The 13,753-nt window shown below is 39.9% G+C and overlaps 1 protein-coding gene across 1 annotated transcript; it reads left to right on the top strand.

Annotated features, from left to right (window-relative positions):
* The first annotated feature begins 825 nt into the window (after positions 1-825).
* en2a (engrailed homeobox 2a) lies at positions 826-3,463 on the top strand. The gene is made up of 2 exons (XM_063484165.1): positions 826-1,312; positions 3,144-3,463. The coding sequence occupies exons 1-2, from the start codon at positions 826-828 to the stop codon at positions 3,461-3,463; spliced, it is 807 nt and encodes a 268-aa protein (XP_063340235.1).
* Positions 3,464-13,753: the final 10,290 nt, after the last annotated feature.

The following is a 13,753-nucleotide window of genomic DNA, read 5'->3' as shown; positions in this document are numbered from 1 at the left end:
AAAAATTTGCTACTTGTGTTATTGGGAATCCCTGCTTGCCCTGCAAGCAAGGAACCCCGGGGGTCCCCGCAGCTCAATTTGACAACCGATGCTCCAGTGTCCTATTGTTTTAATATACACGACAAAAACCGACACGCATGGCGTTTTTAAATTGAAAACCCCAAAGCGCCCCAAAATAGAATAAAATAAGTCACAGGTTCATAAACACTGATGAAATATTGTGAGTATGTGGGTGCATGCCTTGGATTTAAATTAGGTCTCTTCTTCGTTAGTCCAGCACTCTTTCTCTTTTACTAAGGAGAGGATGGGCGTTTGTAGACTGCTCTGGAGCCTGCGTCACGTGGCCTGGTTTCTGCCGTCCCATTGGTCCAAGGCACGTGTCTGGGAGGACGGTGGGAAAACGTCACTCGGGGGGCTCGTATTGAAAATAAGAACAAAACTCCAGAGTGAGAGTATTAGAGCATCAGTTTAGGAGCCTCTTTATTTACCCTTAGTTTAGTTTAGGTGTAGGCATTACCGAGCACGCTGATATTGGATGACACTAAATTGGATGGTGCGCAAATGGCAAATGTTTTAGCTGTGCGAGATCAGTTGTAACCCGAGATTGGGGGATATATGTCAAAAAGTATGCTTTTCTCAGAGGACACAGTCGCAAGGCTTTGCATGGTGTCCGAGGCACTCACTAGTATTTGAGTTTTCTTTTTTATTTATTTTACTCGTGCAGTTTTTGCAGTCTAATTCCCCTAAAGTTGTTCGCGAATTTTATTGCAACGGAGAGAGCGATAAAGGGGTTAAAGAGAGTAAAGCGGGGGAAAGTGAATCAGTATGGAAGAAAATGATCACGGCAACAGAGATGTGGTGGAGCGGCAGGAGTCGGCGGACGAATCAAACAGAGCCATCCTTCCCCTCTTACAGGCGCCGGGGAACTTGCAGATCCCTCACCGGGTCACCAATTTTTTCATCGACAACATCCTGCGGCCGGATTTCGGACGGAAAAAGGACGGTGGCGCAAACCGCGAAGAGAGTAGCCTTGCGTCGCGGGAGAGCCACAACAGCCCAACCGCCCCTCAGACCGAACCGGTGGGGAGCACTGTGCCAGCAGAAGGGACCTCCACTCCACACACGGTTACCGGGACCAAGAAGCCTGCTATAGCCGCCGAGGAGCCCCTGAAACCCCGCGGGGAGAATGGAGACCAGTGCCTAAGCTCAGACTCAGACAGTTCCCAAGCCAGCTCAAACCCATCCATGTCTCAGCCCATGTTGTGGCCAGCCTGGGTCTACTGCACCAGATACTCGGATAGGCCTTCTTCAGGTTGGTGTGCGTTTCTTTTTCTTTTCTATACCGCGTTCTCGGTAACCTGAAATACCCCGTAACACTGACCCCGAATGCCTTGACCGACTTCTCGAGAGTAGAGAAGCGAACCGTGCTGTGCAGAGCAGGCTGAGAATTTGCACACACAAAAAAGAAAACCATCAAAAATTATTTAACGCAGGAATAATATCCACAGGAAGACAATAACAAGGTGTGAATTTACAGCGCGGAAAAACACAACATGAAAAGCTTTTGGCGAGGGGCAATTTTAATGCAAATGACAGAGAGGAGATCATGTCTTTTTTTCCTTAAAAAATATATAAATATTTTAAATACTAAAAATACAGAAATTGAATATATATATGGGGGGGGGGCAATACTGCACAGAAATTAAAATTTTTGTCTGAAAATCTCACATTCAAGCAGTCATCAGTTTCACGTTGTTATGAATATGATAATATCGGAGTCCTACTTCCATTAAAAATAAGCAGCTGCGTGTCTTCCAAAGAATTTGCTCCAAATGAATATTTAGTGCACTTTGCGTGGACGTGTTGCTCTTTAAACGCGTTGCAGAAGTTGTTTGGGGTGAATTAAATATGCATATGCTTTCAAATGATGGCTGCAGTAGGACTTGTAGGCTACACGCTGGCCAGTAGAGAGCTTGGTGGTATTTTTTTCTAATCTTCATTTACAAGAACGCGTGGAAAGTCGCTTCTCATCTTGCAAGCAAGGTTAATAGCTCGTGTATTTTTCTAAGTGTCTGTCAAAAAAAGTGGAGTACAACTTGTTCTCATGCATTATGTAACGCCATATAGAGTGGCGTAGGCGACTACTACCGAGTTGTAGAGCTGCAGGTTTTTATTTGGGGGGGGGGGGGGGGGGGGGGAGTTATGGGCACACACATCATGCACGTTGATTCATGGAGGTTCGACTCGTATTAAGTAGTTTCATTAATGTTTTCCGCGCTGTTTGGAGGAGGCGACCGAACACAGACAGCCAACGGCTCCACAAAACAGGCCTCCATCCAGACGGAAAATTAATGTGTATCTAATGTGTGCTGCTCACATTCTGTTCACGTTTGTCCACTGAGGAGCTTTTCAAGTGGCCCACAAAAACTAAAATGCAAAGTAGGTTCACTGAAATTGATCCTGTTTTTTTTTCAGCCAACCTGCTAAACAGTGGCTGAGTTGTGTCAGCGATGCTTTATGCTAATAATTTCACATTGCTCCAGAGTTTGTGTGTGTGTGTGTGTGTGTGAGAGAGAGAGAGAGAGAGAGAGAGAGTGTGTGTGTATGTGTGTGTATCCATACGTAGTATGTGTAAGCGGGGAAGAGGGATAAAAACAGAGGGGGGAAGGGAAGGTTTTGTTTCTGCTTTGTCAACATTTTACAAGCATCCCTGTTCAGTTTTTACAAGTTTCTAGAAATGTTTTGTGAGTTGATTCACACTTATTTTGCGATTTCTTAAAAGGCAGGGTGACCAGAGCAGTAAGACACAGAGCCATTTGTTTTCATACTTATTATATGGGGGGTTAAATAAGCTTTATAAAATCTAGATTATTATAAAATACGCTTTACGCACGGGTTTGTAGGCACTACTGTGAATACAAATTAGCACAACAGTGTAATGATCATATGTTGATTGAGGATTTTAATACATAAATAAGAAAAAATAAATCAAAATTGTTACTGAACTTTATAAAACAGCTCTGATAATGGGCAGTGTATCTTTTATTATGACTTTATTCTCTTTTATTCTTCTCGTGTTCGGATGCTGACAAACCCATACATGTGTATCTGTGAACCCCACCTCCCAACTCCCCACACTACAGGGCCAAGATCTCGGAAACCAAAGAAGAAAACGACCAGCAAAGAGGACAAGCGACCACGGACGGCCTTCACAGCAGAACAGCTGCAAAGACTCAAATCGGAGTTTCAGACAAATCGGTATCTGACGGAGCAGAGGCGACAGAACCTGGCGCAGGAACTGGGCCTGAACGAATCCCAGATCAAGATCTGGTTTCAGAACAAGAGGGCCAAAATCAAGAAGGCTAGCGGCGCTAAAAACTCTCTGGCCTTGCACCTGATGGCACAGGGACTGTACAATCACTCCACCGTCACGTCGAAAGACGAAAAATCAGACAGCGATTGATTTCCAGAGAAGTAACAGCAGCCTCCTGACGAAAAAGAACCTATAGTAATCCTATTATAGATTTTTATAGAGATATCACAGAAAAAAAACTCTACTTACAGGAATATTTAATGATGCCACAGCAGATAAAAATACTACAAAGTACTATTACTATTACTCAACGCTTACTCAGTAGCCTACAGATGTACATCGCGTCCAGGGCACCGTTAAAAATACAATACTACAAAAAAAAGTAAGAATAAGATCGCCACTACTTCGAGTCCCTACAGAAATTTTAATGCTACCATAGGTCTCTGTATGTTCCTATGGGAATATTATAGTGCTTTTTCGTTATATGGGAGGTTTAGACAAGCCTACAATGCAATAATTTCACCGAATAAAGGGCCAGTGTATAGAGTATACCAGCATAAATTGTTTGAAAAAAAGAGAGATATTTCTGCAATATCACGTCTATAAAAGATGTTGTATAAAGGTATGTTTTCATTGTTTGTTGTCCCCCAACCCAGCCCAGCCCAAGCTCAACCCCAACAACCCCCCCGGAGGTACAAACGCTTACTCCCTTCATTTTTATATACCGTATAGGATTACTGCTACCCATGATTGTCATCGTTTCACATTTTACTAACTGGCACTTGACGTTTGGATTTGTCAGTGAAGTGAGCAAACTTTAAGTCCAAAGAATATTTTTCTGCTGCATCCAGGCTACTGTGAATTTAAATAAATGCTAACGCGGTTTTTATCTTCCATGCTTGTTGGGTTTTTTTGGGGAGGGGGGGTTGATTGTGTTTGATGTAAAATAGGCAGAAGAAGGTGTTGCGTGTCAGCTGCAAAACTAATCGGGCAGACTCTGAATTTTGATACTTTTTTTTTAAATTCACAGTTTCTTACAAGTGACCGAGAGAGGTAGGGATTTTTTTTCTCTTTAACACACCACTTAACTAAAATGCTAATTTAGGCCTTGCTTATGTTTGTGGTCATCTCATAGCCTTTAAACAAATATTATGTGCGTATTCCATTCGTTATACCAATGCATCAGTGCAGCTATTATAGTTTTAAATAGCAATACGAATCATTTTTTGTAGCTAAGCGAAGGCTATAATGCTGCCTATTACGTCACAGAAACAACTCTGTAGCATAAAGACAATGATGACGCCCACTTTTGCGCACTCTCACGAGTATCTTCTAGAAATGCAGGTTATTGGATGTTCTTGTTAAATCTTTCTCTATATACATTTTTATTACATATCCATATATCATAAAAAGAAGGCAAATCCGTCAGTGACTGTATTACAAATGTTGGAAATCTCTTATCGTTGTTGAAAGGACTTCATATGTGTATTTATATAGATTATATTGAGAAAAAAAAAATCTATCCAATGACCAGTGTTGCTTTAGAGTAGATATCTGAGGTGTTTACACTGCTTGTTTATCTTGCAATAACTTCTTTTTGTTTTCTTTTCTTTTTCTTTTCTTTTTTTTTCTTTTTTTTTGTGAATGAAAAATTGTTTATGGGGCCTTTTGCATGAAAGCTGCAATTTGTTGTACTTGGGCAAATAACTGTGTTTATAAAACTTTGGTCTTTATCGACGAAAGTATGATCGAGCTAAGTTTCAGACTGTATCCATACCAAATTGTGGATTATTTGCCTTTCAAAGTCTTTTTGTTGTGTATCTGCAAAAAGTGTGTGTGAATTAAAATCCACCAAACAGAAAACACACTTTGCCTTAAAGTTCAAGTGTGAACTTTTTATGAAACAGAACTGTGCCGAATCAGAGAAGCAGTATTACTTCAAATGCAGACTACTCAAGTTTAATGCCTTTATGAAAAACTGCTGGTACGACATTATGAATTTACTCATCAGCGTATATCTATCTATATATGAACATGTTTAAATAAAATTACAACACAGAGTTGTAGAATACAATGCTATTTTTTATTTTATGTTGGAAGTATTCTTTGGTATAAATGTACATAATTTGTATCATGTATTAATTGTGTAATTAACTGCCACCTGAAAACTGCAAAAGAAGAGTAAATAAACCTTGAAGATTATACACAAACATGTTTCTGAACTCTGTATGGTGCTCTAAAACCCATAAGCATTAGCCGAGGCCTGGATAGAACAGCAAACGGGACCTTCGGTCTCTCCTGATAGTGTGCACACATCATAACTTGAAGAAAAAACAAATGCATTACAAGCTAAAACACGGCATTTGCTCTTTTTAAAGAAAATTACAGACATTATTCATTTGCACAGCATAGCAGTCCTTTCCATGCAAACACACATTCGTTTATGTTCAGAATCGTCACTGAAAATCAGAATCATGGGTTTTGAGATTAAAACATTTGCAAAAGCTTCAAACATTATGCAAGGGAAAGCCTTGAACAATTCCCAGGCATGTTTCCTCAACAATGCCTTATCTGCATTTCCATACTTGCACCACTAGTCTTTGAACGCCATGTCTAACGGCCAGTGACTAGCATTAGAGCAAATGGGGCTGCACCCAGCACTGTCTTCGAGACGGTCAGTCTTCCTCGTTGCTTCTGAAAAGAGCCTGTGCTTCTATCACAAGGAAGAAATGGGAGTCGAAGGGAGAGAGCGAGAGAGGGTAGGGGAGGGAGGGGTGAGTGCAAGAGGGGGAGAGAGAGAGTGAGAGAGAGAGCAATGAAGGTCAAAGCCTGTCATGGCTGCAGGTGGCTGGTTTCCCCCTCCCGCCCCTCAGTAACCCATTCTCCACACACAGCTTTTTCACTCGCCAACTCATACTCTGTCTCATACACTCACACACACACACACACACACACACACACACACACACACACACACACACACACACACACACACACACACACACACACACACACACACAATGCACACATATCTCAGTATCACTTGGTTTATTTTATTCTTGCATGGCACACACACACACATCCAAATACTCCATTCAATTCTGTTCCTCCTCACATGCGCACGCAGCCCTGTTGTTTTGATCCTTCATTCAGCGCATCAATAGGAAGCTTCATCAAAATATTCACAGGCAGAGAAGCTCCCCTGAAGTTCAGATAGGGACACCAGCGCATGAACAAAAGCTAAAGCTGTTAGGCTGCATGGGCACTTCTTTCCTGGAACAAAAGGTTTTATCTGAGAATAATTTGTCTCGTATTGGGAAGTAGAGATTCAGGTGGTCAAATGACCACCAGCGGTCCTTTTTTGAGGCTCCTCACGGTTCAGAAAAGTCTTGCATTGCTGCCAAAATACCATATATGACCGTGTAAAGCTGGGGAGGTAACAGCGAGATAAAAATCTCTGCAGAAACTCTTAAAACTGCCTGGGATAAAAGCAATTTTATTCAGTACTGCGGAAAATTTCAGAGAGTCCTCATGTTGTAAAAAATGGAAGTGGGTGCAGGATACATCAGGAAAGTATCAATGTCTACCTCTACACACAAAAGGGCCCCATCCTGCTATGACCTCTCCCACCATCCTCCCCCTCCCCTACTGTGTCATTTACCCACAGTTTCTAAATGCTTCCTACGGCCAGAGTGGAATCTGCTCAGAGGTGCCTGGGCTTTGTGGCGGAAACATAATTAAAGTGGTGAAAGATGTAAAAGGTGAAGAATGGGGATGACATCAGGCCAATTTCACACTTGGCACTCGAATGGCTAGGTCCAAGCCAGGACTCTTGCCTCGCAACACAGATCAAAGCCCACTGTCACCGCACCAGTGCAGGAAAAAAAAGAGGCAAAAGGACACCTAACTATGCTAATCCCCAGGACGAATATATTTTAATCTTGTTAGAATACAAGTTAATGCTGTGGCTCAGTGGCTGAACTTTTTTGGCAAGAATGAGAGGTGGACAGAACTACTTTTACCTTTTCTACATGAGGTGCCTCTGTCTGGCACCGGATAAACAGTCAGAGTCTGAACAAACTTTCTTTTGGACAAACTCACCGTATTATCGAGCCACATACTGTACAGGGCAGCAGATAGCAGTCAAAAGGCAGTGAAAAGGCAAGCAACAGTTTTCATTAAGAACAACGATGGAAAAAAGAAAAACTGTGTCAGTGACCCCGGCTGAATCCCCACTAGGGCACCTAACATGCAAAGGAAATGAGTATTTTGTGGACTGGTTTGTCCCCTCTCACACTGAGCCCTTCTTTCTCAAAAGCACCTTGGTAACCCTTGATCTCTCATGTATGGAAGTCAGGGTGCTGGGGCCTGCAGAAGTTGACTAGGCAGACAATAGCAAGCGGATGCTTTCTGGAGAAGTCACACCCAGGCAACTCTCATTTCACACACCGTGTTTGAGTGACCCTTGAAAAAAAAAAAGAAGATGCAAGACTTTTAAGCAAAGATTCTTTTTGTTCACTTGAAGAAATTCAGGAAAAAGAAAAAACATCAATGCACCTTTTCTCATGTAGCTACCATATTTGTTTCCTAAAGTAATGTTTTCTGCTCAGCGAGACCGAATTTTATGCTGCGTTCAAATTTCACAAAGTTGTTTTTAACACAGCATGAGTTGCACAGCTTGTTCTCTATACTGGTGGATTCATGGATGTGTCATATATTTTTAACAAAAAGATGGTAAAAGAAATATAGGAACAAAAATAAGAGAAGCAATTACAGAATAGGAAATGTTTATTAATAAAAAGTTATTTAACATTACGGTCGTAGTTATCTTACATTTAATTTAACATAAATACATCATTTCTTGTAGTTGCATCTTAAGTTGAATCGTGTCTTTTGCAGAATGCGTCTGGTGTAACACTGACTACGGCTTTGGATAAACTCTTGTCTTTGATTGCTGCTACAAAATATTACAATAAGCACTTTAGAACTCAAAAAAACACCAACTTTTAAAATAATTTCCTAATATGTCTTATGGGTCATCTTTTTGGCGAGTGGAAGCAAATATCTTGCATGGAACAAAACGCAATGTTTTCTTTTGGAACATCTGCAGATATCAATTTCTGAATGTGCATTTACACTTAAAAGCAGCAACTACAAAAATTATTTTCACTAATCATGATTATATTCTTTAAATTTTGCATTGATCATTTATTGTTCAGACATTAGATACACAAAATCCCCAAACACAAAATGCTTAAACATTATCATCAGATTAACCATTTTATCTGATTAAAAGTCTAAAATCCATATATTTTTAAATTTGTCAGTACATGAATATAACAAAAAAAGGCCAGAAATAAAACAGATATTTTATCGCAATTCAATAAATTCAAAAATTTCTTCTCAATTGGACACCTTCTCAAACTGATCAGGTATTTGCTCTAATAAAAAATCCTGAGATGTGGATAACATTTTCCAGACCCCTCATTTTGAGTGCATCGTGTACAAACGTTACACCATCTTTAAGTATTGCAACACCTAGTGCTGCAGCTGATTAACAGTGGAACATTTTTCTGCTATTTGACCACATATCCTGTACAACAGCTATATTAATAAAGATTTTCTCAATCATCAGCTTCAGTTATTTTATATGAAAAAAAATCAAAATGCTAATTTGAGTGAATGTGCCACTTTGCAACTTCAAGAGTAAAATTTACCCTCAGTAATGAACAGATTTATGTTTCCTTGCATGAATGCGTTATTTAAGCCATGTGTAATGCGCTGGAGTAAACAGTGTATACAAAATTTGTGCTGAGTTTGTCTAAGGCAGGTCTGTAACAACATCACAAAGCCAAGATTAAAACATCAGCACTCTGGTGGAACAGAAATGCACACAAAGGTATCAAAGGTATCAATTTGTAATGTGCGCTTCATTATAATTTCAAAATGATCTGATGGAGTCTAGCAACAAAAAAAACTGATCCACTTAACAGAAAAACTCAGGTAGGTTCTATTCCTCCTACATTCTTCCTCTACATACTAAATAAAGATGTACAATGTACAGTCATGCCAGTTTTGGCCTTTTTCTTTTTCTTTTTTTTTACAGAGTTTGTGTTGCTCGCTGACACACAGCCAGACAGGGTCAAGGATACATCTGACTCACCTCAGGCCCCCTTGCTTTCCCCGGGGACTGGCCTGTCACTCACTTTGTGGTTACGGATCATAGCTGACAGAGGCACAAAGTGAGAGCTCGATGCTGCATCAACAGTAGCAACATCATCACCAAAACCCATCCTTAGCATGACATCTTCCTCCTAGTACACCAGCTAGCTCCCTGCACTGTGGAAAGGAAATAAACACATTCACACCAAGAGGATCATAATAAACTGTCATTCAGCGAAAGTAGGAAGAGCTAAAAATAAAAATTTGGACATTTACCTTTAAATTTTCCACTCTGCAGTTTGGATGTAGAGTGCCTTGCAATAGAGCTGTTAAGAAGAAGCTGCCAGTCCTGCAAAGGTTTAAAATGATTGGGTATAATGCTTAATTTCAGCCAGTTTACTGAGATTGGTTATACCCATCTATGCTCTGTGAGCCATTTTAAAAGGGTCTCAAGCTCACTGAAACAGCACTGGGTTGGTGTAGCATACAGCCTTTAATTGGTATTAGTTAGATGACATAATAAGCACATTCACAGAGCTGTTTAAGAGCAAAGGGTTTCAATAATCACTGATCGCACTACTTTGTTCTGTCAACATTAAAAATGAATATGGTCGCTGAAATACTGTACTGTATCACTTCAGAATACAAATGATGCAGTGGCCAATGCGTGCAGTACAAACAAATACATATTACGAGTAAAATATGAATATTTTAGGGGTTTTTTTGTTTTTTAACATCTTTAGACAGTACACAGCAGAAAATCCTGTATTAATCACACAGAGCCCATAAGCAGTTGTATAAACCTGTAACCAATAACATGAAGAATGGCAGCACGCCAAAGAGCATGTTCATGTTCAATTACAGTGTAGTAAGTGTAACGCCTAATAAAATATTGCATACGAAGGGTTCGCTAATCATATTAGCCCTATTACAAGTTTTGAAATCAGCTCATAAAGAAGAATATATGATTGTTTTGAGTAAAATTTCTCACAAATTGTTGCTCAAAACAGAGCGTTACAGTAAAATACAGATGGCGGATGAATCTGTGACAAAATTTGCTAACTATTCAGTGATTTCAGCAGCGTGTTCCCGTCTAGACATTTTCGGATTCACATTGTACTCAGACGACTGAAAACACCAAAAAATAATGATCTCGCTTTGAGCTGGCATACGAGGCGAGCTACAGCTCAGTCGACTGTGCCTTAGCTCACAGTAGTGGGCGTTTCTCTCTTTCTCCCTCTCACTCATTTTGCTGCGTGCTGCCATTTTAACTGTTCCTGAGTGGCAGGCGAGAAGGCGGGGTTGGAAGTGGCGGCCATGATGGTGGAATCGCTACACCCACTCCTGAGAAACAGCCTCAACATCAAAGCCAGTTCACACATTAGGCTATGTTGTGGTTCAGGCCAAAATCAGCGACTGTAGGCATAGGATAAAGAGCGACATGTGGTAAATAATAAAAGAAACATTTCACTGTGTCTGTGGCGAAACATTCCCATTAAGGAATAATGGTGCTAATTATGTTCTTCTAAGCCTATGAAAATAGTTTGGTTTTTTTTAAAAAAAAAGGAACAAAGAAAAAAATCTAAACATTTGTGCATATTGGCATAAAAATTCTAGACAAGATCTGATTTGCGTTTTTAAAATTCAAACTCTTCATTACTACTTTTCAGTGTTTGTCTTCTTTGGTTTCCAGATTACGTTTAAATCTTTTCCAAGAAATTATCTATGCCTAAGCTCTGAGTAAGCAGAGATAAAGAGAAACACTGTGCTGGATATTAATTTGAGCAACTGAAATATAAAATTAAAAATGTGAAAAAGGTCGAGCAACATACGAGAGCGTAACAATGTCTAACCACACAGAAAATCTGTCTCTCACTCAACAAGAAGGCATTAAAGCCGCTCGAACAGACAAGTGCTACTCAGCATATGTTAAAAGTAAGCAAGTAACTAAATTGAATTTATATAGCACATTTAAAACCAAAGTGCTTTCCAATAAATTAAAATAAATAAAGGGCCTAAAGACTGATGCTTCACACAAAAACAGCTTATGTTAGTAGTCAGTTTTTGTAAGTATGAGTTTAATTAAAATATTAATATTTCTATTGGTTTTACCTCCAATTTACTGACTGAATATCACATTTGAAAAAGAAATTTTAAGATTACTTACTGTGTATGATGAAGAAAACATCCAAGAGTGCAACCAGTAAACAGCAAAATCACAATACAAGTCGTTTGTAACCCAACTGAAATTATCATACAATATAACTAGCAAATAAATAAATAAAACCAGTTTTGCCAACAAATTCATGCCTGTGGTTTCTGAAAGCAGATTGCGCATTATGTAGGTCACATCCATACCCCGCCTCATTTCCCCACCTCCAACCCTGAAATTAAAAAGAAAAAAAAATGTCTTCCTTGGATGACCAAAGTAGCTCCTAACCAACTACAGTTGAGGTCAAAGTTCATTGTGTCCCCCTTGGCAACACCAGGGCAACAAACAACAACTGTGTCTAGACAGGTCATGGTACACCCCCGCACCATGCCCAACCCAACCCACTACCCCCTGGCTTCTTCCGGAAGGAGGTGTCAGCAGTAGCCAAGTACAGGGTAAACAGGGCAAGGGGGGTTTAGGGGGGTGCCCTTTGGCCCTCATGAGGTCGGATCAGCACCTCCACCCTCCACTGATCAAAGATCAGCGTCCTCCATGCCAGGGCCTTGGTCAAAGGGGGCAGGGTCGAGAGATGAACTCTACGTTTCTGTAAGCTAGAGGTGTCCAGACCCAATTGTCTTCTTTCACGGCCCAAAATGGACCCTTCCGGTGCTGCTGATTACATTAGGGAACGACAACCTCTTTTCAAAAGGAGCACCCAGACAAAAGAGGCGCTTCCGTGCCCCTCGCCATCTGGTCCCAAAATAACAGAAAAAGTCCTAGGGATAAAAAGCCCAGCCAGCACACAGCTTTAAATAAAAGGAAAGCTGTTTGAATAGATGGGATGGCTGGACAGATAAGCAAACATACAGTAAAGCCTCACATTTACGCAGAGATTGGAACCCAATCTACATCAGCAAATAAAGCAGTGTACATGGGCTCTGAGTAGAGGCCTGGAAATGGTATTCTGCCTGTGCACCAGCTAGAGAAAAGTGCCACACATATATCATCATCACTATTATTGGAAGATATACAACGGCAAAGGCTCTTGATCAGGTTAAACTCATTCGTAATGGAAATTAGATTAAAAACATTAAAATATATGACAGTTCTGAATTGATAATACAATATAGTCAATAGAAATTAAGATAAATAATTCAGGGCAGAGTACGTCAGGCACCATTGCACAAAAAAAGCCAATGTATTGGGAATTCAAAAGGATTTTCAACACATTAGGTTGATTGCTAATTGATTTGCAACCACAGACATTGTGTACTCTGTCTATCGTATCCCTAGTAGTTCGTTTTTAGTACTTAGTCCTCTTCATCAGATGCGTTTCTATTTTGCATGTCATGACTTTTGAATGCCCACGATTTAAACAAAGCAAAAAAACATTGATGCAGCTGATGTCAAAGATGATTTGGCCTATTTGCAGCTCAAGTTGCCTTGAAAGAGAAGAGAAATGCTACTGACTAGCAGTTAGCACATTGTTATAGTGTCATTTATTACAGAGTCCAAGTAAAGAGCACAGTAATATCTTATATGGATAGTCACCATTGAAAAAACATTGTTTATTACTGAGAAATCTTTGTAAATTTTGGAAAATCTGACATGAAATTAATTTCTCTAATTAAAGTCCTAAAACTTTTGACTCTAAAATAAAGCAACGGGAAGTTCTGAAACAATTTTTTTCAAAGATTATGACCTATTACAATTAAATACACTTTTGTCCAAAGTGTAAACATACAGGCAATTCAGGTAAGAAACATGGGATCCTGCTGTCACCTATTCTATAAAATGGGACTTTTGGAGCTCTGTTTTGCTAATGCTAATTATGTGCTCTGCTATGCATGGCCCGTTTTTCCTCTCAGTTTAAGTCCACAAGGAAATTTGGGGGAATAAACAACCTCATTAGTGGCAAAGGTGATGCTGCCCTTGATCTTGAATGCTTCTGTCAGGAGAAAGGACAATGTGCAGCATTGAGAAGTAAAGTTAGATTGAGCAGTCTCCCCACTTGGGACTAACAGCTATGTTAAGAAAACTGATTTATTTAAAAAATAAAAAAAATGCAACTGCAATGTGGAAAAAGCACAGCATGAAACCCAACTTCAAACATTAGTCATTACATT

Source organism: Pelmatolapia mariae, linkage group LG9 (assembly GCF_036321145.2).
Source record: "Pelmatolapia mariae isolate MD_Pm_ZW linkage group LG9, Pm_UMD_F_2, whole genome shotgun sequence".
Taxonomy (NCBI): domain Eukaryota; kingdom Metazoa; phylum Chordata; class Actinopteri; order Cichliformes; family Cichlidae; genus Pelmatolapia; species Pelmatolapia mariae.
The sequence above is the reverse complement of the archived record's forward strand: the minus strand, read 5'-3'. Positions and strand labels throughout refer to the sequence as shown.